At 45.4% G+C, this 27758-nt stretch overlaps 3 protein-coding genes across 4 annotated transcripts; 2 read left to right on the plus strand and 1 right to left on the minus strand.

The window, feature by feature from the left end:
- Nucleotides 1-215: 215 nt before the first annotated feature.
- LOC112340403 lies at nucleotides 216-2082 on the plus strand. The gene is made up of 6 exons (XM_024667667.1): nucleotides 216-610; nucleotides 663-826; nucleotides 874-939; nucleotides 1009-1265; nucleotides 1329-1549; nucleotides 1605-2082. The coding sequence occupies exons 1-6, from the start codon at nucleotides 227-229 to the stop codon at nucleotides 2004-2006; spliced, it is 1494 nt and encodes a 497-aa protein (XP_024523435.1). The 5' UTR covers nucleotides 216-226; the 3' UTR covers nucleotides 2007-2082.
- A 143-nt stretch (nucleotides 2083-2225) lies between these two features.
- Nucleotides 2226-3741, plus strand: LOC9637356. Of its 2 annotated transcripts, none has more exons than XR_002991377.1 (8): nucleotides 2226-2367; nucleotides 2430-2639; nucleotides 2716-2755; nucleotides 2820-2909; nucleotides 2964-3063; nucleotides 3129-3277; nucleotides 3348-3445; nucleotides 3501-3586. XR_002991377.1 is itself a non-coding variant. In XM_024667669.1 (8 exons), the coding sequence occupies exons 1-8, from the start codon at nucleotides 2256-2258 to the stop codon at nucleotides 3621-3623; spliced, it is 927 nt and encodes a 308-aa protein (XP_024523437.1). In that variant the 5' UTR covers nucleotides 2226-2255; the 3' UTR covers nucleotides 3624-3741. The 2 variants fall into 2 exon arrangements, 1 of the variants encoding a protein (XP_024523437.1); XM_024667669.1 differs by having other exon boundaries at nucleotides 3343-3445; nucleotides 3501-3741.
- Nucleotides 3742-15299: 11558 nt separating this feature from the next.
- LOC112343709 lies at nucleotides 15300-16424 on the minus strand. Its single transcript, XM_024667677.1, has 2 exons — nucleotides 16149-16424; nucleotides 15300-15989 (listed from the first exon to the last, which is right to left on the minus strand). The coding sequence occupies exons 1-2, from the start codon at nucleotides 16422-16424 to the stop codon at nucleotides 15300-15302; spliced, it is 966 nt and encodes a 321-aa protein (XP_024523445.1).
- Between the last annotated feature and the right edge of the window lie 11334 nt (nucleotides 16425-27758).

The following is a 27758-nucleotide window of genomic DNA, read 5'->3' on the forward strand; positions in this document are numbered from 1 at the left end:
CAGTTTTTCTCAGCTAAGCGTTTTGGCAAGGTAAAGCTTTCATACTTGCAGCCTGGTCGACGCAACTGGCATCGTTTCTTGGATCGATAGCGTTTTGATTGGATCGCAGCGAACTCCTCGCAGCTCGCAGGAAGAAGCAAGCGCGAGAGAGAACTCTTTCTCTCTTAGGCCTAAAGCCAAAGAAAGTGAATAGCGAATAATAAACTAGACTCGTCAATTTTTAGGGATGGCGTCGTCCTCACAGGGAGGAGGCGGGGAGGACGACGACGACGACGAGGGCGTGTGTAGGATGAGCGTGGAGCTCCGCACGGGCAGGGATGAGCTCCAGGCGAATAAGAAGAAGCTGCGATTGTCGCTGGCATCGCTGCCGCGAGCTGCCGTGGCGCGAGCTGCGATCTCGCTCAAGCGCGTCAGGGTAAACAGGGATTCCACCGCGCAGCTTGCGGTCTTCATGCTCAAGGTCGGGGCGCTCGAGGCCTTGCGGCGAGGTCTCCAGCACCGATGCCCGCCCCTGTGGTGGATCATCCAGGCGATCCCTCTCTTCCGCGCGCCTCCATTCGCGTGGCTCCAGCGATGGTATCCCTTTCGCTGCCTGATCCAGGGCACGCAGGTCTGGAAATATTTCGATTCGGTGATACCTCGCTCATCGATTTTCACTCCAGATCTTCTCCAAGCCTGTGGTCTTCCTGTCGATCGCCACGGCTCTCACGAATGCGTGGGATCAGCACGGGCGGCAGGGCGAGGGGAGTATTTTCCCAGCGCCGCCGCCATTGCCGTCGCCTCCTCCCAGTCCTCGATCGCCTTCTCCAAGATCGCTGCAAGACAGGTAAGATTTCCATCTCTATATCGTTCTAGACTGAGATCGATTGACAGGGAAGACTCCCAGGCGATGGCCTTGAGGAAAATGCTGGAAGAACACGGCATATTCGTACCCGACAGGTGTGATGCTTGTTTGTCGCTCTCTCTCTTTCCATCGCTTATACTTGGTTTATATCATCTTTGCTCTAGGATAAGCAACGATGAACTGCACAGGTTCTATCAAGCAGCCAACAAAAGCAACAAACGTTTTGTAGCGCTTGTGAAGAAGAACGTCGGGTGGCGGCAAAACTTTCGATTCCTTTCCTGCCGAGAGCTCGACGAATGGTCCGAGCTCGTCTACTGGCACCACCACGACTCCCAAGACAGGCCTTTGCTCATCATCCGTCTGGGCCTCGCTTCTACTACGCTCGTTTCGTCCCAGCGGCCACGCTTTGCGCAGGCAATCGGTGCTAAAAACTCTCATTCTTTCTGTCTGTGGTCTTTCTAACGCTTGTGTTTTTGTTTTCCAGTCTCCCAGATTGAATTCGGCGTCGTCAACTTGCTAAGGGGCGAGGATCCTCGAATCACTGTTGTCCTCGACTGTGCCGGAGCTCCAGCTGTGGGATTTCCGCTCCAGATGACGAAGTCCTGCTGCGTCCTTGTACAGGATAACTATCCGACCCGACTTGCCGCACTATTTATTGTCAACCTTCCGCCTTTTGTTCGAGTAGTCGCCACCGCGATTGTTCAGGTCATGTTTCTAGTCCCGTTTTCCTTTCCGTCTATAACGGCATGAGTTTCAACAGATTCTCAAGCCTGCCACCCGCGACAAGATTTATGTGGAAAGCGACGACTGTGCACGAATCCTGGCGGAGCATTTGGGTGGACTCGATTGGGTTCCGATTTACCTCGGGGGCAACTGCAAGTGTTCTCTTTGCAACGAGGCTCGCGCTGCCTTGGACGAGGAAAGACAGGATCGTCTACACGAGCTGGTCCAAGGCGTCGGCAACAATCGTCAGCAGCAACAGCAAACCTCTTTCGGACAAAGAGATTATCTATTCAGTGACCAAGACGAGGAGGACGTGACTCCCTTCCAGTCATGCACTCGAGTTCTGCGAGTGGCCATCATCGGCCTGCTGATGCTGTGGATTGTGGTCGCCCTCGTCGCTGGTTTGTACGAGCCTCACCTGGATGAGCTTCCGACTTGATCAATCACAGGCGAGATTCTCTCGAGTTTTATTAGGTGGTAAAACCCGTAATAAGTGACTCGTTTGCCGTTTTGCTGCTCCTTCGCGCATTCAATGCACCTCACAGGAGAAACAGGCAGAAGAAAAGAAAGTCACTCGCCATGACCTGCTTCCCTTTTCTCCGGGGTGAGTTCTGTTGTTGCTTCTTCGTCTTCGTCGCCTTCTTGTTCCAGGGAAGAAGCAGATCTACAACTGGTGGTCTTCCTTGCAATGGAGAGACTGGACTCGACACTGAGTTGTGAGCAGGCCCTGGGGAACAAAGACTTTGTCGAGGAGATGATCCAGAAGCAGCTTTTCAGCTCGCCACTACTGAATTTGACAGGTTCTTATCTGCCCTTCGTTTGATTTTTCTGGCCGACTGCTAATGTTAGCTAGCACGCACAGGGGGGCAGAAAATGGACGATGATTCTTACCAAGCTACTGTCAAGATGAAAACGGAGGAGATGCTCGAAGTTCTGGAGTCTCTGAGGCTTGGCACGGATTGGAAGGTTGAGGACGAAAGCCAGGACTTGAGAATTATGTACTGTCCTGGTCGTGGTACGCCATTTCACAGCTACTGTGTTGAAGGCATTGTCAATGCTCCGCTTGTTCATGGTAAGATTGAAGCTTCTTTTCATACTCCGTCTTGCATTATCGACAGTTATGAATCAACTGTGATTTTTATCTACAGCTCTGTGCGTGATGTGGGAAGTTCCTTGCTTTAAAAAATGGTGAGGCGATTGATGAAGTGTCTCTGTCTGTAAGCAAAGCCTTTCGTTCCGACTTTTCTTACAGGTGGCCTCACTTTACTGTGCCTTCGTTTAAAGTGTTGGAGTCCCAATGGCTGAGGATGCTTCGCATTTGCGAGAACCTTTTCCACATGAGGTACTTCGACGTTGTTAACCCATCCCGCATTTAAATTCTACAAGCTCTTGCCAGGTGCAAGGTTCCATGGCCGTTTGCGACAAGAGAAATGCTGGTCACGTCTTTCGAACTGGAGCTACCTGAATTGGATGCCGTGGTTGGCTGCTTGCGAACAGTTAAGCTATCAATCACTGTGCCTCTTTTGTTATTTTATTCACTCCAAGGGTGGTGATTTGCCAGGTCCCCCAGGAAGCAGAGACTATCGTCAAGGAGACCATCCATGGTTTTAATGCTTCTCATTTGCCTCCTCCAAAAGAGGGCGTCATTCGCATGGAAGCCAACGGTGGATTCATCCTCCAGAAGATTAGCGACGAGAAATGCTACATAAGGTACGCTATTAGTTTTTTTTTTTTTTTTTGTTTTCTTCTTAAGATAGTCACCACTTCTTTTACAGAGCAGTAATACACCTGGACCTTAAGCTCGACCTTGTTCCGACATGGGTGATTAACTTCCTTGGGCGTCAAGTTGTGGGACACGGCTTCAGGCTATACCTCAAGGTATATTTCTTTCCTTTTGGGGTGAAAAATGTCTAAGCTTTGTGTGTTACAACAGACTGTTTCTTCTGTTAAAGAGAGCAAAGTGTTTCAAGAATGCATCAGGCAACAGCCACTCTACAGCCGCATAACGTTAGAGATGCTACCAAAATCGAGCCACGAAAATGGATACAAGAGTTGAGGTGCTTTTCATAAGAAGTATTCATAAGCTTCCTGCACAAGAGCATTTACATTTATAAAAAATTTATAAACAAAGAGGAGCTTGAGGCCCACCGATACTCCTGAAAAGTCCGAACTTATTCATGAGACATATGCAAGGTGGTTTTATAAGATTTCTGTTGTTTTGCATGTCTAGAAAAATCTGCTGCAGTCAAGCTCAAGAAAGAAACCATTCTCTTCTCGATGGAATGAAACTCTCACTAGCTCCATGCTCTGGCGAGGCCATGGCAAACAAAATGGGTGGACTCTTCGTCTCAATCTGACAAGCAGCTGATGCAAAGGCTGCTTTTGAGAAACAAAGCGTAAGTATGCTGCAACAAGAACTAGCAACAGCCGTTTAAGGTATTGTCATGGAAGATGGCTTGTCTGAGCTCGAGTTTGATTTGATCCGGGCACCCTGGTCCCATCTATTTTTCACTTGGTTGTCAAAGCTTGGAGGTCCATAGGTTTTGATCCTTTCAAATCCTGCTCCAACTTTTGATGCCTTTTCTTGGCAATAATATATTGCTCTGAAACCGTGAAAGCTTACTCACCTGCAAAAAAAACTCCAGGGTTGCACCAGACATCCAATAAACCAGGGAAGCTCTTGAGGAAAATCCTAGATTCAATTTAAACAAGTCACACCTCATGGAATTGATGGTGATCTTGATACAACTAACTAGTTAAGCTTGTCCTCAAACACATGGTTTTGGCATTTGTCTTTCACACTATTGTCCAATCTTGTGAAAGCCTTGACCGAGCTTAAACTCAATCAGCTGAGAACAAGCTGTCTCAAAAGTTTCCAAAGAGCAGAAGGCATAATACAAAGGTCACAAACTCGTCTCATCACAAGTTGCATTGTGGTCACTCCACGCCTTGGATGTTGATGAACTACAGGCCTCCATTTATCTTGGAAAATACATCTATGAGGAATGAAGCAATCTGGACAATAGTATAAGCAAAATGAGCACGAGAAGAACCATACATACCGTGGAAAAGCATGAGTTCTACACTCAAAACGACACACACATGGCACGGGCAATGTTCGATCAAATGCCTGAGTGCCACAACATTGTGGCATGGACTGCTAGGCCTACGCTCTCACTGGGAATTTCTTCCACGCTTTAATTCGATCCTCTACCAGGAGATGGTCTTGGAAGGAATGGCTCCCGACTAGATCACATTCACTTCCGAAATCAGAAAAGTTCTTTGTCAGGATGTACCATCTAGTAGGACGAAACTGGCCTCAAGAATGCTAGAGCATAAGTTATAACATGTAGCTACGTGGGGCTCCTCGCCAAATGATGAACCTATGCAGAGACTTGCCCGATCGTGGAGCACTAGTACACGCAAGGTGGATTGTTAACATTGAGGATGTCATTGTCGTGTGCTAAAGTGGCCTGAAGAACGCCACCGTGATTGGATTCCTTGTGATTCCATCACTCTTTTAGCTAATAGAGCTTCTAATTACAATCTTTTACAAGGAACCCACAGTACAAAGACTAAGCTCGGTTACAATCTTTTAAAATGAACCCAGGACTAAGCTCAATAATGAAGATTAGGCCATTGTTGGAATGTCCATTTTAAGGAGTTGTGCTCTTATTGGATAGCTCATTGTAACGCTTGAGCTAAATGCTTTTCAATTAAAACGTACAATAATATGCTTTGCCTCCTGTGGGAACATGCAGTCTATGTTAGGAGATCTCAGCAGGCATGGTGGATCAATGTTCCATCTGGAACGGATGAAATTTCTTGCTCAAGGTGCTCGTCTGACCACATTCCACAGCAATATTCTGAAGCTGTACGTGAAGGAGATATTCGATGGGTTGTACAAAGAGATCAGGAAGATTCTGGTGCCGTTCATGTGGATGTTGTGCTGCCATTTGAATGGAAATTCGGGGGTTGGTAAATCTGCATTCGTCTGGTACTTCCGGTCATGATCTACGAGTCCAGAGCGACTGTTTTGATGTTCAAGGGTAACAAGCTCAGGGTGGTGAATAGAGAAGACTTCCCTCAGGAGATCGTGCTGGACAGCAAAGTAGATACCATCTCATCGATCTGTGAGTGGACTTGGGGCGGATGGTTGGAAATAAAACCCTTGTTGCTGCTTCATCACCAGACGAGTTCAATGTCAGAAAAGCCAAGCGTACAACGTTCACTCGCTATCTGCCTGCGTGGGAAAAGCACGAGTACGATGCTCTTGTGTCTTCTTGGAGGAAACGCGTGACAGACTACGAGAGTGGATCGGAAGAAGCCAAAGAGATAACACATGCTGCTGAAATGGCGTTTGAATGGTTTGGAGGTATCCCCTGGTTTCTTTGGGATGTAGAAGCAAACGGTCTGACTGTGGAAGCTTTCGAAAGGGATTGAAGCACCTGAGTATGGTTCTGACTCCTGATTTTGTCCTTCAAGCGTTTTGAGCGTTGGTGGTCCAGGAAACCAAGGTGCGCATCTTCATGCTCTCAAACATGCTCCTGGCGGCGCTCAAGTTGAAACTTGCGTGAGAGCTATCCAGCAGACAATGGTCTTGCGCAGGATCTCGTGAACGGCCTTGTCAAAATGCCCATTCTCGCAAATGCGAGGATCCACGGTACTGGATTCTTCTCCGGGATTTGACTGAAGCTGTTCTTCGTGAGGGCAATGACGCCTTGGATGGTCCTAATGATGGAAGTCGTTGTAATTCTTAGGATACTACTTTATCCATCACGAATAGCATCAATACAGTAATCACTTCGAAGCTTTTAAAATAGGATCTACATATTTTGTCTTGGTAATGGGAGATTTCACTTCCTGAACATAGTCGCTTCTATATATCAGGTGAAGCAAGATCTAACGTCCACATCTTGATTGATTTCATTTGCTGTTAAATCCATCCATTTTTCGAATTTTTTTTGTGTGTGGCTATCCGGCACCAGGAATCGTCTAAAATCCATGGTGAGGCTCTTTGGGTATCGAGGTTTCTTCATTTGAATCCTTGGAATCTTTCGGTTTTCGGTTTTCGACATCCAAGCCGGCTCCCTTTCGTCCTTGGGCGGCTGGATGCCTTGGATGATCGCCGCATTTTGCCGCGTCTTGGCGTCCGGAAGGGATGTGTCAGGGAGCGAAGCAATTGCGTCAGAATAGATGCAGCTGAGCTCCTGGACCAGCTCGTCCCAAGTCCGGCACGACAGGCCCGTTGTGTAGTTGAGAGAGAGGGGATGGAAAACGTCGCCTTTGTCTGGGTGCAACCGGATGGAGAGCTCCGAGGGATTCAAGCCACCCAAACATCGAGAGATGGCAGCTTTCCGCTGCACAGAGGAAGACGAATACCCGAGTCTCTCTCACCTCGCGAAACCGTAGCCGCACTAAAATCTAACGGTTTGGATGGTATATTCTAAGATATCCTTTAATCCAACGGCTGTGATGTATCGCTCTTAACCTTTTATTTGTTTGTAGTTACCACTAATATAAACTGCGTTTAAAAGTTCATTCTCATTCACTATTTCTAGCTTGTTGTCTAGCGTCTTTCTTGTTCAAATGGTGAGGAAGGCTTGCATATGCTGGCAGGGTCATCGAGAATTCAATGGCACAACATTGTGTGTGATTGATAGATTATGCTGAAGTGACAACTGATGAGAATTTGGTATATATGATCGAATTGGTAAGCTCAATGGCATGTTTGTGCTGTTTGTGTGCTACTGGAGCAAATCAAATATATATCTTCCCTTCCACAAAATTTGATTGCATGAGTACAGTGGAGATGCACCTAAGTTAATACTTTTTAATGATCTGTTTGTCTAAGTCTGTAATAATAGATTCCATTGATTACAAGTTTGGTTTTGCTTCTTTACTATGATCTAGTACCAACTTAACAACACAGTTAATCTTAGGTGAGATTTTGAGGAGAGCCACTCTCACTAGTAAATTGTATAGTGTTAAAAAAAAAAGAAAATAATAAAGTGGTCCAGAAACTCAACACAGTTAATTTAATAATAAAATAATAAAATAGTGTTAGAAAAAAGGAAAATAATAAAGTGGTCCAGAAACTCAACACAGTTAATTTATTTAATAATAAAATAATAAAATAATAAAATAGTGTTCATGTTAGGGGGCGACCCTAACACCGTAGTATTCTTAATTGAAAGTCCAGGCGGATGGGAATCGAACCCAGCAACCCTTCACAATAGAACATTACAGCGTGCATGCTATAACCACAAAGCCGTGAACACTGGGAGATAACAAAATATTATTTCAGCACCTCTTATTTGAAAAACAAGATTTGGAATCCACCTGATTGTCCACGTGGACGACATCCAGGGGCTGCGAGATCCTGGAGAGCAGCTACTGGCCGAATCAATACCGTCTTCATCCGGCATGAAATCAAAGATTTCTTTGGAGGTGGCCAAATCCCCCCTCTGCTATTCACTGCTGGAGGAACGTCCTGTCATTCTGGGCAGTAGATTCGTCCAGGACACCAGATCCTTGGCCGGCGTTTTTGCCCAAGCTCGATTTCGCTGCCACAATTTGCCCCTGCTGCGCGAGCGCCATTATCATCGAGTTCCATGGCGCTCTGAGACGCAATCAAACATAGACTCTCACTCTCGGATGCGGGATGCCGCCACATACGCGGTCACCATCGCGTTCCAGGAGACGATCACGGAACTCCTAATCGAACAAGATTGACGCCGCATCGATCGAATGCCCTGTTCTTGCTGCTCGCATTTGCCAGCGAAAGGGAATATCGCGCGATCCAAGAGCCTGAACCCGGCGTGGCGGCGTGGATCATTCGGGGGGATCGGCACGAGAGAAGATTTAGCTCCAGCAACGCTGCCGAGAGCGACTTTGCGGAGAAGAGAAATCCCTCGTTCATACAAAAAAATTTGATTGGGTCTCTGGCTGTGGGTTCGAACCTGTGACCTTGCCAATATATATTTTTATTCTAGCCAGATATCCGGCCATCAGGTTCCCGTCCAAAGTGTACACTAATTGCTTCTTAACGTATACCATAATGTAAACAGCGGCGCAAGAGATTTTCGTTTTGTGGGCGCATGGCGCGCAGCGCGTTGCTGCTGTCAAGCTCAAGAAAGAAACCATTCTCTTCCCGATGGAATGAAACTCTCACTTTCTCCATGCTCTGGCGAGGCCATGGCAAACAAAACGTCTGCATCTCAATCTGAGCAAGCAGCTGATGCAGAAGCTATTTTTGAGAAACAAAGTATAAGTATGCTGCAACAAGCAACATCCGTTTAAGATATTGTTCTGGAAGATGGCTTGTCTGAGCTCGAGTTTGATTTGATCCAGGCACCATGGTCCCGGGAATGTATTCTTCACTTGGTTGTCCAAGCTGGAGGTCCATAGGTTTGGATCCTTTCAAATCCTTGGGGCGTGAGACTCTTTTTCGAGCATCCAGTTATTTCTCTTGGCAGCTATCAATGCTGATCCGGGGGAGATCCACGCGCTAGTCGACTCTGTGGCCTGGATCACTTGTGCCAAGAGCACATTCGAGCCTCATTCGGGGACATTCCTTCGAGTGTAATCGACAGGGATTGAGAAGAATGGTTGGAGCTGCACTAGCATCGGACTTTTCCCCACTCTTTCATTCTCCAGCGCTGAAATTTGGCTCGACACTGGCCTCGTCTAGCTTCCCAGATCTCCCCAGCAGATCCACCAAGCATCTTAAGTGTTCCATGATCGTGGACATGCTGTAGTCTTGGGCTATGGACGACAAGTAGTTCTCATCCCGAGATGACTGCAGGCAGAAGAGCTCGCTGCGATCACAGTAGCTTGCAAGATGCAAAGGAGGGAGAAGCGTTGCAAAATTTTTTGATTGGGTCTCGGGCTGTGGATTCGAACCTGTGACCTTGCCAATATATTTGTTTATTCTAGCCAGATGTCCGGCCATCCAAATCGGACACTAATTGCTTCTTAACATATATCATTCCTTTCTGCGGTTGTCAAGCTCAAGAAAGAAACCATTATGGAATGAAGATTTCACCACTGAATCCCTGGGATAACCTACCTTTTCTTCTTGTGAGAAACAAGGTTTGCTGCATCCAACGACTGAATGTCCGAAGATGGCTTGTTTGAGCATTGAAGATTAAATTGATCCAGGCACGCTCTTGATTAGCAGCAAAGTTAAGAGTCCAAGGCTGGAGGTACTTCTCTGTTCTTTCAAATCCTGGGGAGCTTGAGATTTCATCAAGGGGCTTTCTTGTCGTGTTCTATCCAAGTTTGATGCTTGTTCTTAGCAGCAACAAGACCAAACATTTGAAAAAATCCATGAAATTTCAAGTCACACCCTGTGTGAAGAAGAGGGGCAATGCATGGAAAGTACTCGGGGCCAAAAGGTGGCTGTCCACAACGAGAGTATTTAGAGCAAAAAGGGCGAAAGATGAACTGTGGGAAAGCAATGCTTTCACTGCAACGTATATCCCTTGTGCCCTGCTGATCAATCCAAAAGCCACAACGCTGGTGGTAGTGCAGCAGCTCCTCCGTCCCGCGTTTAAATTCTACAAGCTCTTGCCAGGTGCAAGGTTCCATGGCCGTTTGCGACAAGAGAAATGCTGGTCACGTCTTTCAAACTGGAGCTACCTGAATTGGATGCCGTGGTTGGCTGCTTGCGAACAGTTAAGATATCAATCACTGTGCCTCTTTTGTTATTTTATTCACTCCAATGGTGGTGATTTGCCAGGTCCCCCAGGAAGCAGAGACTATCGTCAAGGAGACCATCCATGGTTTTAATGCTTCTCATTTGCCTCCTCCAAAAGAGGGCGTCATTCGCATGGAAGCCAATGGTGGATTCATCCTCCAGAAGATTAGCGCTACATAAGGTACGCTATTAGTTTTTTTTTTTTTTTTGTTTTCTTCTTAAGATAGTCACTACTTCTTTTACAGAGCAGTAATACACCTGGACCTTAAGCTCGACCTTGTTCCGACATGGGTGATTAACTTCCTTGGGCGTCAAGTTGTGGGACACGGCTTCAGGCTGTACCTCAAGGTATATTTCTTTCCTTTTGGGGTGAAAAATGTCTAAGCTTTGTGTGTTACAACAGACTGTTTCTTCTGTTAAAGAGAGCAAAGTGTTTCACGAATGCATCAGGCAACAGCCACTCTACAGCCGCATAACGTTACAGATGCTACCAAAATCGAGCCACGAAAATGGATACAAGAGTTGAGGTGCTTTTCATAAGAAGTATTCTTAAGCAAGAGCATTTACATTTATAAACAATTTATAAACAAAGAGGAGCTTGAGGCCCACCAATACTCCTGAAAAGTCCAAACTTATTCATGAGACATATGCAAGGTGGGTTTTATAAGATTTCTGTTGTTTTGCATGTCTAGAAAAATCTGCTGCAATCAAGCTCAAGAAAGAAACCATTCTCTTCTCGATGGAATGAAACTCTCACTTGCTCCATGCTCTGGCGAGGCCATGGCAAACAAAATGGGTGGACTCTTCGTCTCAATCTGACAAGCAGCTGATGCAAAGGCTACTTTTGAGAAACAAAGCGTAAGTATGCTGCAACAAGAACTAGCAACAGTCGTTTAAGGTATTGTCGTGGAAGATGGCTTGTCTGAGCTCGAGTTTGATTTGATCCAGGCACCCTGGTCCCATCTATTCTTCACTTGGTTGTCAAAGCTTGGAGGTCCATAGGTTTCGATCCTTTCAAATCCTCGGGGCGCTCCAACTTTTGATGCCTTTTCTTGGCAATAATATATTGCTCTGAAACCGTGAAAGCTTACTCACCTGCAAAAAAAACTCCAGGGTTGCACCAGACATCCAATAAACCAGGGAAGCTCTCGAGGAAAATCCTAGATTCAACATAAACAAGTCACACCTCATGGAATTGGTGGTGATCTTGGTGCAACTAGCTAGTTAAGCTTGTCTGCAAACACATGGTTTTGGCATTTGTCTTTCACACTATTGTCCAATCTTGTGAAAGCCTTGACCGAGCTTAAACTCAATCAGCTGAGAACAAGCTGTCTCAAAAGTTTCCAAAGAGCAGAAGGCATAATACAAAGGTCACAAACTCGTCTCATCACAAGTTGCATTGTGGTCACTCCACGCCTTGGATGTTGATGAACTACAGGCCTCCATTTATCTTGGAAAATACATCTATGAGGAATGAAGCAATCTGGACAATAGTATAAGCAAAATGAGCACGAGAAGAACCATACATACCGTGGAAAAGCATGAGTTCTACACTCAAAACGACACACACATGGCACGGGCAATGTTCGATCAAATGCCCGAGTGCCACAACATTGTGGCATGGACTGCTAGGCCTACGCTCTCACTGGGAATTTCTTCCACGCTTTAATTCGATCCTCTACCAGGAGATGGTCTTGGAAGGAATGGCTCCCGACTAGATCACATTCACTTCCGAAATCAGAAAAGTTCTTTGTCAGGATGTACCATCTAGTAGGACGAAACTGGCCTCAAGAATGCTAGAGCATAAGTTATAACATGTAGCTACGTGGGGCTCCTCGCCAAATGATGAACCTATGCAGAGACTTGCCCGATCGTGGAGCACTAGTACACGCAAGGTGGATTGTTAACATTGAGGATGTCATTGTCGTGTGCTCAAGTGGCCTGAAGAACGCCACCGTGATTGGATTCCTTGTGATTCCATCACTCTTTTAGCTAATAGAGCTTCTAATTACAATCTTTTACAAGGAACCCACAGTACAAAGACTAAGCTCGGTTACAATCTTTTAAAATGAACCCAGGACTAAGCTCAATAATGAAGATTAGGCCATTGTTGGAATGTCCATTTTAAGGAGTTGTGCTCTTATTGGATAGCTCATTGTAACGCTTGAGCTAAATGCTTTTCAATTAAAACGTACAATAATATGCTTTGCCTCCTGTGGGAACATGCAGTCTATGTTAGGAGATCTCAGCAGGCATGGTGGATCAATGTTCCATCTGGAACGGATGAAATTTCTTGCTCAAGGTGCTCGTCTGACCACATTCCACAGCAATATTCTGAAGCTGTACGTGAAGGAGATATTCGATGGGTTGTACAAAGAGATCAGGAAGATTCTGGTGCCGTTCATGTGGATGTTGTGCTGCCATTTGAATGGAAATTCGGGGGTTGGTAAATCTGCATTCGTCTGGTACTTCCGGTCATGATCTACGAGTCCAGAGCGACTGTTTTGATGTTCAAGGGTAACAAGCTCAGGGTGGTGAATAGAGAAGACTTCCCTCAGGAGATCGTGCTGGACAGCAAAGTAGATACCATCTCATCGATCTGTGAGTGGACTTGGGGCGGATGGTTGGAAATAAAACCCTTGTTGCTGCTTCATCACCAGACGAGTTCAATGTCAGAAAAGCCAAGTGGACAACGTTCACTCGCTATCTGCCTGCGTGGGAAAAGCACGAGTACGATGCTCTTGTGTCTTCTTGGAGGAAACGCGTGACAGACTACGAGAGTGGATCGGAAGAGGCCAAAGAGATAACGCAGAGAGTGAATGCTGCTGAAATGGCGTTTGAATGGTTTGGAGGTATCCCCTGGTTTCTTTGGGATGTAGAAGCAAATGGTCTGACTGTGGAAGCTTTCGAAAGGGATTGAAGCACCTGAGTATGGTTCTGACTCCTGATTTTGTCCTTCAAGCGTTTTGAGCGTTGGTGGTCCAGGAAACCAAGGTGCGCATCTTCATGCTCTCAAACATGCTCCTGGCGGCGCTTTCCACCCTCTGTTTCTGATCACCTTGTTTATTCCCAGAATTCCTATTCTTGTCCGAGTTACCAGCATACGGTTGCTGATATTGTTCCATGAGCGAGTGACTAAAGGCAACTTGCTGTGCTGCCTCCTTACACTCCAGATACGTCTTTGGCTTAAACTTCAAAATCTCATTGCGAGAAAATGAACTTAAACCCTCTAGAAAATAATTCCGAGCATCTTCGTCACTCATATTTGCAATCATAATGTGCTTCTGAGCAAACGCATTAACGTAATGCATGAGATCCCCTCGTTGCTTTAACCGCCGCAGCTCCGCACGAAGTCTCAAACCAAGATCATCCGGCAAGTATTCCTTATGGATACGAGACCGCATCTTGGTCCAACTTCTAGTCTGCCCCTTTTCAGCACACACCTGGCGCCACCAAGTTTTGGCATGATCGGTGAGAAAGGATTGCGCACACGCAACTTTCGTATGATCATCTACGTCTCCCGCTATGAAATAGTTTTCCATATCGTAGACCCAGTCTTCCAAAACCTGATAGCCCCATATGCCTCTGAAGTTGGGTGGTTTCGGGGGCTTGAACTTTGAAACTCATGCAACCGGGGGCAGCTGCAGAACTTCATCGTCCTCAGAACTTGAGAAGGAGTTCGGTTGCTTAGGCTTAGCTGGTTTAGCTGCCTCAGCTTCTTTCTTCCTCTTCTTGTTCTCCTTCTTCAATTTGCGAATCTCCCTTCGCAAATTCTTGATCTCGACTTCCTGAGCTGTACACTGCAACGCCGTAGCATTTGGCTCTTCCTCTTCCGACTCAACCTCTGCCTTTTCCGCAGCATCTCTAGCAGGAGTTTCCTCCTCTCGATTCGCCCATCTAGAGGTTTCAGCGTCATCAGCACGGTTCCATTTCACCATCCCGCTAGCTGCATGCATGCCTCTATCAGTAACTGAACATGCATACAACGTTCTTACTGAATGGTGCAATCCAACTAATCCTACACAGGTCGCTTCAGATCTACTAGAAAAGTCTCTGCGTATGCAACTTGAGTCAGAAAATCTGACAAAAGTTGGATAGGAATCGTTGAGACAATTTCTCTAATACCAAATGTAGCACACTTGAATTTGGAGCCGAACTCCAAACCCGTTGCGCTACAAAATGAGGGTCCGGTACAATCCCACGAGCACCAGCTCCCCGTATCCAGCACCTGCATGCAAAATGGTGTCAGACGGAGTCTGGCACAATTTTGGCATACCGGTGGCCTAACGCGAGAAGGAGGGTACTCCACCGACTAGAGCAGCGTGGAGCTTGGGCTTAGACCCAAGCCAGATGCAGAACAAGGAGCGACACAGCCCAGCGGGAGCCAAACTAATGTCTCAGGTGGTCGGACATGCATTCCAACCACTATCCCTACTATACATTTGGAACCCCCCACAGCCCCCCCCCCTTAAGGGACACACGCTTTGGGCTTTCACCCCAAGCCTCCCTTAGTGCCAGAAGTTAGTCTCTGGGACAAGTCCAAAACTTACCAAATATGGAATGGCGCTAGATTGCAAATTTGGACACTGGACGAACACCATTGTGTTCAGGCTAACTTCTACACTCCGTAGATATGTCAAATGAGCAAATCTAGACACTTTCCATAAATAGCATTTGGGACCGAAATGAGACTAACACAAAGGGCGTGATAGCGAGGGTGTTTGGCAGACACAGTAAGTTATCATCCAGCGATATTGAGGGATTAGTCTCAATACGCGAGGGTTCTTGCCAAGCCAGTGCAAGACAGAGCAAAAGAGAACTAAGAGCCAGGCCGAGAATGCTCAGCTAGAAACACATAGGAGTTCCTACCTTATGTTCATCTGGCTAAGTACAAATGCTAAGCCCAGTAAGCTAACACTTGGACAAAAGGGGCTATTGAAGGGAACTAGCAGTACCGACCTCCTGCCGTCATGGCAGTAAGGAAAGAGTGCCCGCAAGGACTGGCCGACAAGTATCTTTCGATACTCGAAGTCACATTCGTGACAGTCGTGAAGAGAAGGATGCCAAAATCGCTACTAGATACGAATGGTTCCGGAGGAAGCCAACCAGAGTCTTTCCCTTGTCTAGCAGCCCAACCATCCATGGTAGTTTTGCGAAATCCTTGAGAATGTTGTTCAAACAATGAGCTAAGCACGGAGCCCACATAATCTTTGGCTTCCTCGCCTCTAGAAGCCTAGCAGCAGCCTTGTTTGAAGCCTCACCATCCGTGACAATAAGAACAACATTCTCCTCTCCAACAATCTCGATACCTCGCTCCCATGTCGCAAAAACGTTATCAGCCGTCTTCCCACTAGAAGATATATCAATGGCCTCAAGAAAAGTCGACTGTCCTCTACTATATGCAACAAGCCCCATGATATGTCGATTTCTTGTGTCATTCCATGCATCAGCAACAAGAGTAACCCCACAATTCTTCCAACGTGCCTTCACCTTGGCAAGTTGAACTTCAAGATTGGTTTTCTCCACTTGCAACAATTGCTCTCGCAATGCTGTCTCTGTTGGAAGATCGTAGGGAATTCCATGCCTTGCAATCTGCTGCACCATCTCCTTGAAATGGTGAGAACGAGCTTTCACAAATGGTATGTGCTCGTTCCAGAAAAATCGTCCTATAGCCATATCCATTGCTTCCTTCCTTTCTGGATCAAAAGAATCCCGGATTCCCTACTGTCATTGCAAAAAAAACTTGGAAATTCCTTCTACAGAATTGCCATCTGGTGTAGAACTCTGGGAAGCAACAAAACTCTCTCCTCCAGTGCTTTGGATGCCTTCGACACATGTAGAAATTGCTCGTTTCTTGCTTTGGTGTTTTCCAGCCAAAACCTGGTCGTCGATGGTTTTAACCATCTCCCTAAGCTGTTGTCTCTTCTCTGCTGAGATGACATCACAACTTAAGATTTCATGACCAGCTTCCCTTGTGAGATGTCCCCTCACACGATCCACACCTGAAACTTTGTCTCTCAACGAACACCACTTGCAAGACCAGCGTCGATGCCCACTACAGCAGTTTGTTTGATCACCAAGGATTGCTTCTTCCCACCAAACAGATGATGGATGTTGCCCTGTTGAAGTCCTCCTGCTCTGGCTCCCAGATGCCATCACTCAACTCAACCTCTAAAATCCTGCACCTGCTTCTACTCCAATCCACAATCACTCAGTCCAACCTCTAAAATCCCACACCCTGCTGCTGCTCCAATCCACAATTGCTCAGCCTCTAAAATCCCACACCCTACTCCTGTTCCAATCCACAATTGGTCACGCCTTGCGCCTAAAAAATTTTTGAAAAACTCAAAATTTTAGAATCACGCCGTCAATAACACAATCGCAACGCCAAGCAACTAAGAATCACAGCAATCTACAAAGATGCAGTGCCAAGCAGCTAAGAATTATGGCAGAAGCAATCCAAGGAGAAAATTTGGGAGAGAAAATCTACAAACCTAGAGACAATGATCAGGAATTTTTTGCAGCGAAATCAGGCGTGGCTGAGTGCCATTCCTCCCACTCCAGCACTAGAATCCTAGAGAGGGCATTCCCAGCCCAAGAAAATCGCCATAGATCCTTGGAAAAACCTTTTGATTGATCGCAAGACAAGAAAACATCAAAGCACAAAACGCTCATGTGAACCACGTGAGCTATTGTTTTAGAACACAGCGTGGTCACACGGTATTTGACCGTGTTTCAACCGTGTTTGGAGCCGTGTTTTGGAGCATTGACCGAGTCAATGAACACGGCCCGTGTTAACACAGCTGGGGGCCGTGTTCGTGTCACCACGCCAACACGCCGTGGTGCACGGCGTGTTTTGAAGCACTGCTTTGTATAACCCATCGAATATCTCCTTCACGTACAGCTTCAGAATATTGCTGTGGAATGTGGTCAGACGAGCACCTTGAGCAAGAAATTTCATCCGTTCCAGATGGAACATTGATCCACCATGCCTGCTGAGATCTCCTAACATAGACTGCATGTTCCCACAGGAGGCAAAGCATATTATTGTACGTTTTAATTGAAAAGCATTTAGCTCAAGCGTTACAATGAGCTATCCAATAAGAGCACAACTCCTTAAAATGGACATTCCAACAATGGCCTAATCTTCATTATTGAGCTTAGTCCTGGGTTCATTTTAAAAGATTGTAACCGAGCTTAGTCTTTGTACTGTGGGTTCCTTGTAAAAGATTGTAATTAGAAGCTCTATTAGCTAAAAGAGTGATGGAATCACAAGGAATCCAATCACGGTGGCGTTCTTCAGGCCACTTGAGCACACGACAATGACATCCTCAATGTTAACAATCCACCTTGCGTGTACTAGTGCTCCACGATCGGGCAAGTCTCTGCATAGGTTCATCATTTGGCGAGGAGCCCCACGTAGCTACATGTTATAACTTATGCTCTAGCATTCTTGAGGCCAGTTTCGTCCTACTAGATGGTACATCCTGACAAAGAACTTTTCTGATTTCGGAAGTGAATGTGATCTAGTCGGGAGCCATTCCTTCCAAGACCATCTCCTGGTAGAGGATCGAATTAAAGCGTGGAAGAAATTCCCAGTGAGAGCGTAGGCCTAGCAGTCCATGCCACAATGTTGTGGCACTCGGGTATTTGATCGAACATTGCCCGTGCCATGTGTGTGTCGTTTTGAGTGTAGAACTCATGCTTTTCCACGGTATGTATGGTTCTTCTCGTGCTCATTTTGCCTTATACTATTGTCCAGATTGCTTCATTCCTCATAGATGTATTTTCCAAGATAAATGGAGGCCTGTAGTTCATCAACATCCAAGGCGTGGAGTGACCACAATGCAACTTGTGATGAGACGAGTTTGTGACCTTTGTATTATGCCTTCTGCTCTTTGGAAACTTTTGAGACAGCTTGTTCTCAGCTGATTGAGTTTAAGCTCGGTCAAGGCTTTCACAAGATTGGACAATAGTGTGAAAGACAAATGCCAAAACCATGTGTTTGAGGACAAGCTTAACTAGCTAGTTGCACCAAGATCACCACCAATTCCATGAGGTGTGACTTGTTTATGTTGAATCTAGGATTTTCCTCAAGAGCTTCCCTGGTTTATTGGATGTCTGGTGCAACCCTGGAGTTTTTTTTGCAGGTGAGTAAGCTTGAGCAATATATTATTGCCAAGAAAAGGCGTCAAAAGTTGGAGCAGGATTTGAAAGGATCGAAACCTATGGACCTCCAAGCTTTGACAACCAAGTGAAGAATAGATGGGACCAGGGTGCCTGGATCAAATCAAACTCGAGCTCAGACAAGCCATCTTCCACGACAATACCTTAAACGGCTGTTGCTGGTTCTTGTTGCAGCATACTTACGCTTTGTTTCTCAAAAGTAGCCTTTGCAAGAAACAGTCTGTTGTAACACACAAAGCTTAGACATTTTTCACCCCAAAAGGAAAGAAATATACCTTGAGGTATAGCCTGAAGCCTTGTCCCACAAGGAAGTTAATCACCCATGTCGGAACAAGGTCGAGCTTAAGGTCCAGGTGTATTACTGCTCTGTAAAAGTAGTGACTATCTTAAGAAGAAAACAAAAAAAAAAAAAAAACTAATAGCGTACCTTATGTAGCGCTAATCTTCTGGAGGATGAATCCACCGTTGGCTTCCATGCGAATGACGCCCTCTTTTGGAGGAGGCAAATGAGAAGCATTAAAACCATGGATGGTCTCCTTGACGATAGTCTCTGCTTCCTGGGGGACCTGGCAAATCACCACCATTGGAGTGAATAAAATAACAAAAGAGGCACAGTGATTGATAGCTTAACTGTTCGCAAGCAGCCAACCACGGCATCCAATTCAGGTAGCTCCAGTTTGAAAGACGTGACCAGCATTTCTCTTGTCGCAAACGGCCATGGAACCTTGCACCTGGAAAGAGCTTGTAGAATTTAAACGCGGGACGGAGGAGCTGCTGCACTACCACCAGCGTTGTGGCTTTTGGATTGATCAGCAGGGCACAAGGGATATATGTTGCAGTGAAAGCATTGCTTTCCCACAGTTCATCTTTCGCCCTTTTTGCTCTAAATACTCTCGTTGTGGACAGCCACCTTTTGGCCCCGAGTACTTTCCATGCATTGCCCCTCTTCTTCACACAGGGTGTGACTTGAAATTTCATGGATTTTTTCAAATGTTTGGTCTTGTTGCTGCTAAGAACAAGCATCAAACTTGGATAGAACACGACAAGAAAGCCCCTTGATGAAATCTCAAGCTCCCCAGGATTTGAAAGAACAGAGAAGTACCTCCAGCCTTGGACTCTTAACTTTGCTGCTAATCAAGAGCGTGCCTGGATCAATTTAATCTTCAATGCTCAAACAAGCCATCTTCGGACATTCAGTCGTTGGATGCAGCAAACCTTGTTTCTCAAAAGAAGAAAAGGTAGGTTATCCCAGGGATTCAGTGGTGAAATCTTCATTCCATAATGGTTTCTTTCTTGAGCTTGACAACCGCAGAAAGGATGACAGCCTTATAAAACGTTCCCACGGGTTTAGAAAGGATGCTTAGAAATGAGCGAGAGCTTGCGCCGTTATGGTGAAGGTATGATATACGTTAAGAAGCAATTAGTGTCCGATTTGGACGGGAACCTGATGGCCGGATATCTGGCTAGAATAAACAAATATATTGGCAAGGTCACAGGTTCGAATCCACAGCCCGAGACCCAATCAAAAAATTTTGCAACGCTTCTCCCTCCTTTGCATCTTGCAAGCTACTGTGATCGCAGCGAGCTCTTCTGCCTGCAGTCATCTCGGGATGAGAACTACTTGTCGTCCATAGCCCAAGACTACAGCATGTCCACGATCATGGAACACTTAAGATGCTTGGTGGATCTGCTGGGGAGATCTGGGAAGCTAGACGAGGCCAGTGTCGAGCCAAATTTCAGCGCTGGAGAATGAAAGAGTGGGGAAAAGTCCGATGCTAGTGCAGCTCCAACCATTCTTCTCAATCCCTGTCGATTACACTCGAAGGAATGTCCCCGAATGAGGCTCGAATGTGCTCTTGGCACAAGTGATCCAGGCCACAGAGTCGACTAGCGCGTGGATCTCCCCCGGATCAGCATTGATAGCTGCCAAGAGAAATAACTGGATGCTCGAAAAAGAGTCTCACGCCCCAAGGATTTGAAAGGATCCAAACCTATGGACCTCCAGCTTGGACAACCAAGTGAAGAATACATTCCCGGGACCATGGTGCCTGGATCAAATCAAACTCGAGCTCAGACAAGCCATCTTCCAGAACAATATCTTAAACGGATGTTGCTTGTTGCAGCATACTTATACTTTGTTTCTCAAAAATAGCTTCTGCATCAGCTGCTTGCTCAGATTGAGATGCAGACGTTTTGTTTGCCATGGCCTCGCCAGAGCATGGAGAAAGTGAGAGTTTCATTCCATCGGGAAGAGAATGGTTTCTTTCTTGAGCTTGACAGCAGCAACGCGCTGCGCGCCATGCGCCCACAAAACGAAAATCTCTTGCGCCGCTGTTTACATTATGGTATACGTTAAGAAGCAATTAGTGTACACTTTGGACGGGAACCTGATGGCCGGATATCTGGCTAGAATAAAAATATATATTGGCAAGGTCACAGGTTCGAACCCACAGCCAGAGACCCAATCAAATTTTTTTGTATGAACGAGGGATTTCTCTTCTCCGCAAAGTCGCTCTCGGCAGCGTTGCTGGAGCTAAATCTTCTCTCGTGCCGATCCCCCCGAATGATCCACGCCGCCACGCCGGGTTCAGGCTCTTGGATCGCGCGATATTCCCTTTCGCTGGCAAATGCGAGCAGCAAGAACAGGGCATTCGATCGATGCGGCGTCAATCTTGTTCGATTAGGAGTTCCGTGATCGTCTCCTGGAACGCGATGGTGACCGCGTATGTGGCGGCATCCCGCATCCGAGAGTGAGAGTCTATGTTTGATTGCGTCTCAGAGCGCCATGGAACTCGATGATAATGGCGCTCGCGCAGCAGGGGCAAATTGTGGCAGCGAAATCGAGCTTGGGCAAAAACGCCGGCCAAGGATCTGGTGTCCTGGACGAATCTACTGCCCAGAATGACAGGACGTTCCTCCAGCAGTGAATAGCAGAGGGGGGATTTGGCCACCTCCAAAGAAATCTTTGATTTCATGCCGGATGAAGACGGTATTGATTCGGCCAGTAGCTGCTCTCCAGGATCTCGCAGCCCCTGGATGTCGTCCACGTGGACAATCAGGTGGATTCCAAATCTTGTTTTTCAAATAAGAGGTGCTGAAATAATATTTTGTTATCTCCCAGTGTTCACGGCTTTGTGGTTATAGCATGCACGCTGTAATGTTCTATTGTGAAGGGTTGCTGGGTTCGATTCCCATCCGCCTGGACTTTCAATTAAGAATACTACGGTGTTAGGGTCGCCCCCTAACATGAACACTATTTTATTATTTTATTATTTTATTATTAAATAAATTAACTGTGTTGAGTTTCTGGACCACTTTATTATTTTCCTTTTTTCTAACACTATTTTATTATTTTATTATTAAATTAACTGTGTTGAGTTTCTGGACCACTTTATTATTTTCTTTTTTTTTTAACACTATACAATTTACTAGTGAGAGTGGCTCTCCTCAAAATCTCACCTAAGATTAACTGTGTTGTTAAGTTGGTACTAGATCATAGTAAAGAAGCAAAACCAAACTTGTAATCAATGGAATCTATTATTACAGACTTAGACAAACAGATCATTAAAAAGTATTAACTTAGGTGCATCTCCACTGTACTCATGCAATCAAATTTTGTGGAAGGGAAGATATATATTTGATTTGCTCCAGTAGCACACAAACAGCACAAACATGCCATTGAGCTTACCAATTCGATCATATATACCAAATTCTCATCAGTTGTCACTTCAGCATAATCTATCAATCACACACAATGTTGTGCCATTGAATTCTCGATGACCCTGCCAGCATATGCAAGCCTTCCTCACCATTTGAACAAGAAAGACGCTAGACAACAAGCTAGAAATAGTGAATGAGAATGAACTTTTAAACGCAGTTTATATTAGTGGTAACTACAAACAAATAAAAGGTTAAGAGCGATACATCACAGCCGTTGGATTAAAGGATATCTTAGAATATACCATCCAAACCGTTAGATTTTAGTGCGGCTACGGTTTCGCGAGGTGAGAGAGACTCGGGTATTCGTCTTCCTCTGTGCAGCGGAAAGCTGCCATCTCTCGATGTTTGGGTGGCTTGAATCCCTCGGAGCTCTCCATCCGGTTGCACCCAGACAAAGGCGACGTTTTCCATCCCCTCTCTCTCAACTACACAACGGGCCTGTCGTGCCGGACTTGGGACGAGCTGGTCCAGGAGCTCAGCTGCATCTATTCTGACGCAATTGCTTCGCTCCCTGACACATCCCTTCCGGACGCCAAGACGCGGCAAAATGCGGCGATCATCCAAGGCATCCAGCCGCCCAAGGACGAAAGGGAGCCGGCTTGGATGTCGAAAACCGAAAACCGAAAGATTCCAAGGATTCAAATGAAGAAACCTCGATACCCAAAGAGCCTCACCATGGATTTTAGACGATTCCTGGTGCCGGATAGCCACACACAAAAAAAATTCGAAAAATGGATGGATTTAACAGCAAATGAAATCAATCAAGATGTGGACGTTAGATCTTGCTTCACCTGATATATAGAAGCGACTGTGTTCAGGAAGTGAAATCTCCCATTACCAAGACAAAATATGTAGATCCTATTTTAAAAGCTTCCAAGTGATTACTGTATTGATGCTATTCGTGATGGATAAAGTAGTATCCTAAGAATTACAACGACTTCCATCATTACGACCATCCAAGGCGTCGTTGCCCTCACGAAGAACAGCTTCGGTCAAATCCCGGAGAAGAATCCAGTACCGTGGATCCTCGCATTTGCGAGAATGGGCATTTTGACAAGGCCGTTCACGAGATCCTGCACAAGACCATTGTCTGCTGGATACCTCTCACGCAAGTTTCAACTTGAGCGCCGCCAGGAGCATGTTTGAGAGCATGAAGATGCGCACCTTGGTTTCCTGGACCACCAACGCTCAAAACGCTTGAAGGACAAAATCAGGAGTCAGAACCATACTCAGGTGCTTCAATCCCTTTCGAAAGCTTCCACAGTCAGACCGTTTGCTTCTACATCCCAAAGAAACCAGGGGATACCTCCAAACCATTCAAACGTCATTTCAGCAGCATGCGTTATCTCTTTGGCTTCTTCCGATCCACTCTCGTAGTCTGTCACGCGTTTCCTCCAAGAAGACACAAGAGCATCGTACTCGTGCTTTTCCCACGCAGGCAGATAGCGAGTGAACGTTGTACGCTTGGCTTTTCTGACATTGAACTCGTCTGGTGATGAAATAATATTTTGTTATCTCCCAGTGTTCATGGCTTTATGGTTATAGCATGCACGCTGTAATGTTCTATTGTGAAGGGTTGCTGGGTTCAATTCCCATCCGCCTCGACTTTCAATTAAGAATACTACGTTCGATTCCCATCCGCCTCGACTTTCAATTAAGAATACTATGGTGTTAGGGTCGCCCCCTAACATGAACACTCTTTTATTATTTTATTATTTTATTATTAAATAAATTAACTGTGTTGAGTTTTTGGACCACTTTATTATTTTCCTTTTTTCTAACACTGTGAGGGCCAAGTGTACCCTTTTTTCTAACACTGTGAGGGCCAAGTGTACGGCTATGATACCGTATACTAATATTAGCATAGTGGGATTTTGGTAGTCGTCGGATTGGTTTCAATCCGGACCACTCGCTCCTGTATATAAACTAAAGTTTTTGGGCTAATTGATATGCACATTTCTGTATTCCCTTTCCATATTCCAAGCACTCACATTGGTGGAGTTGAGGGGCATCTTTGATTGTCCCTGGGGAGTGCTTGGATTTGGGATTTCAGTTTAGATCTAGCTTTTGCATCGTCTAGATCTACCTTTTTCCATTTCCTTTCTTTTGTTCTTTCTTTTCAGGATTTTGGTTTAAATCTAGCTTTTTGTATTGTCTAGATCTACCATTTCTTTCCAGCTTTTTTGTCATTTCTCTTCTTTTGCTCTTTCTTTTTCATTCATCTTCATGGCCGATGTAGCGCATGTGGTTTTGACCCTTTATCCTATGGTGATTTACCATAGGATAACACCACGGAGTGGAACCTAAACCCTCTTTGTGCCACGTGACAGATGCCACATGTCCATGCCACGTGTCCATAGGAACCCGAGGTTCAGGGCCTTGGGCCACTGAATGAAGGAACGGTGCCAAACTCCTAAGCGTGGAGCCAAGGAGTGTAGAACCGAACCACGGAGCAACTCCCGAGCGTAAAGCCTAAGGAGGGAAGGGACAGGAGCCCGGAGCGACTTGGAACAGTCCTAGAGTAAGCATCTCAATGCCAGGACCAGCACGCAAAACGGAGCCAAACGGAGTCTGGCGCTATTTTGGCATACCGGTGGCCTAACGTGAGGACATGGGTACTCCACCAGCTAGCATGGAATGGAACTTGGGTTTAGACCCAAGCCGGACGCAGAACAAGGACAGGCATGCAAGCGGGAGCTAGACTATGCCTCAGGTTGGTCGGCCATGCCCGACCTACCCACTATCCCTACTATACATTTGGAACCCTCTATAGGCCCCCCCCCTTGAGGAACACACGCTTTGGGCTTTCACCCCAAGCCTCCCTTAGTATCAGGAGTTAGTCTCTAGGACAAGCTCGAAACTTATTAAATATGGAATGTCCCTAGATTGCGAATTTGGACACAGGACGAACACCATTGTGTTCAGGATGATCTCTACATTCCGTAGATATGCCAAATGAGTAAATCTGGACACTTTCTATAAATAGCATTTGGGACTGAAATGAGACTAACACAAAGGGCATGATAGCGAGGGTGTTTGGCAAACACGGTAAGTTATCATCTAACGATATTGAGGGACTAATCTCAATACGCGAGGGTTCTTGTCACTAGCAAGTGCAAGACAAAACGAGACGGGAACTCCTTACCGGGCTAAGTATGCTTAGCTAATAACACGTAGGAATTCCGTCCTTATGCTCATCCGGTCTAAGTACACTCAAAATGCCCAATTAACTCCACTAGCACAAGAGGGACTGATAAAGGGTCCAGCAATACTGACCTCCTGTCATCGTGGCAGTAAGGTAAGAGTGTCTGTAAGGACTAGTCGACATGTAACTTTTGATACCCGAAGTCACATTCGCGACACTCTCCCCCCCTAGGGAAGATCGACGTCCTCGTCGATGCACACTCGAGTCTAGAATACCACCAAGGAAACAACTCCAGAAAAAGTTCACGGTACTCACACTATGTGAGAAATGCACCAACTTAAATGAGTTAGGAGGCAACCTCTTTGTCTAACGCGGATGTGCTACCAGCTCAGACACCTTCCAGCCATCACCGACAAGGAAATGACCAATGGAGTTAGCCACCCTTGTTACTCTGGTTGTCATCCAGCTTACAAAAGTGTGATATGCCCTGCCCGCAGAGACATAGAGAGAGGAGCTAGGAGCCCCAACCCTCCTGAGCAAAGAAACTAAACCCGTTGGTAAGGTTTAGATAGATTACTGTAAACAGGCAGTTAGAGTTGTTTACACGGTCACGCCCTTTTTTAATGGAATAAGGAACATCGACAGAGAGGTGGGTTATGTGACCAGTCGACAGTAGCTACCCCATGACTAGAGATTTCCCCATGCACACGAAGTGCTGAAGCCAATCTGCCTATTACTGACCCAAACTCAAAGATCAATAGATGGACAATATCAAAGTCATAGACAATGATATCTTAGAGACTTAATCATCAATGAATAAAACTTAGATTAGAACACAAAAGTATTCTAAGTAAGTTATCATCCGATAAACTAGTAGTATAGGATAAGAACCACCAAGATCATCAAAATTGGTAAACACAGGATTCACCATCAAACAAAATTCAATAGCAAGTATATCATCAAGTAAACTCAATGATGAAACTTAACTATCGAAGATAGCAGACAGTAAGCCAACAACTTACTAGAGATAACTCAAAGAACACAAAGTATCATTGACTGACGAGCACAATGCTCGCGAATGTATCACTCGAAGGAAATAACATCCCAACCTATCAGAACTAACTTGAGCAATAATCAACAGAATAGAATGAATGTGGTAAGACCAACAAACACCCATTCATGCCAACTATCACACTAGCCAATCCGAATAGACCCAGCCATCAACACCAAGGAACTCAAGTTGCCTAAGCAAGTGTTAGCAACATCCTTTTGATGTCTCAAACTTAACAGACCAATCCAAGGCAAACCACAAGGAATATGTAGTATTGCGAAAAGCCATAAGCCATCAAAGAGAACAATTAACTATCATGAAAGAACATCAATCATCCCATTAATAAAGAGATGCATAATCATCATCGAAGAAAGATTCTACTATCCCGAAGAACAGAAAATCATTCTTGATCAACAATAATCAAGCAAACCTTTTGATAAGGATAATCAACTATCTTAGATGATAATCAATCATCACTAATGATTGCTAAATGCAAAAGCCAACTTCAACATTGAAGCTAATGAGCTATAATGCCTTCCCCAACAACTTCTAACAAATGGAACAATGAGCATAAACTCAAAGAACCAAAAGCTTAAAGAAGTCTATAGCCAAGTCTTGCCTAACAATGATCACGAGTCTTGCATGAACTAATTTCAATGCTAAAGAAGAAATCATGGTATAACCCATAATATTCTCCTCAACACATCCATAAGCTAAACTTCATAATGCCAAAGCTAATGAAGAGCATGTCTGCATCACAAAAGCTAAGTATAATGAAGCTATGCTCGACAAGTGATCACCAAACGATCCTTCATAAATCCATCTATAGCAAGACGTAACTCACGTCATAACAAGCACAAAAAGAATCATCAATGATTGATATATCCCAATGCAAACCCAACAAGGGACCAACATCTTCAATATCAATCACTAACTCTTCATCTTGTAAAGCTAGCATAGTCCATGACTGAATCACTTTTCAAGGAAAAGCCGAAGCTCAACCCCTACTAAATAATCTCGTCTAGAACACCACTAACTCAACTTGCCACTCAATGCATTTGAACGTCAATATAGTTGCTAATTAGCAAATGCACGAATGCCAATAACACAAAGCTATAGCCAAATCATCAACACTATCTTCGTCAAGACTAATGAAACTCAATGTCAAACCTAAGGAGAAACATTTCATCTCACTTGAATCTCAACATCAACAATGTCAACGACAAGGCATCACTTCAATGCCATCAACACTAAAACAAAGCTAGAAGAAAGCACGAGTGTATCACCACTCAAAGCTCTCTAGCAACCAAGCTAACCAAGGTCAAAGATACTTTAGTTAGTATCCGAGACCAATCCTTTAGCAAAACTCAGTTACAGATAACACTTC

This window comes from Selaginella moellendorffii, unplaced genomic scaffold, assembly GCF_000143415.4.
Source record: "Selaginella moellendorffii unplaced genomic scaffold, v1.0 SELMOscaffold_183, whole genome shotgun sequence".
Taxonomy (NCBI): domain Eukaryota; kingdom Viridiplantae; phylum Streptophyta; class Lycopodiopsida; order Selaginellales; family Selaginellaceae; genus Selaginella; species Selaginella moellendorffii.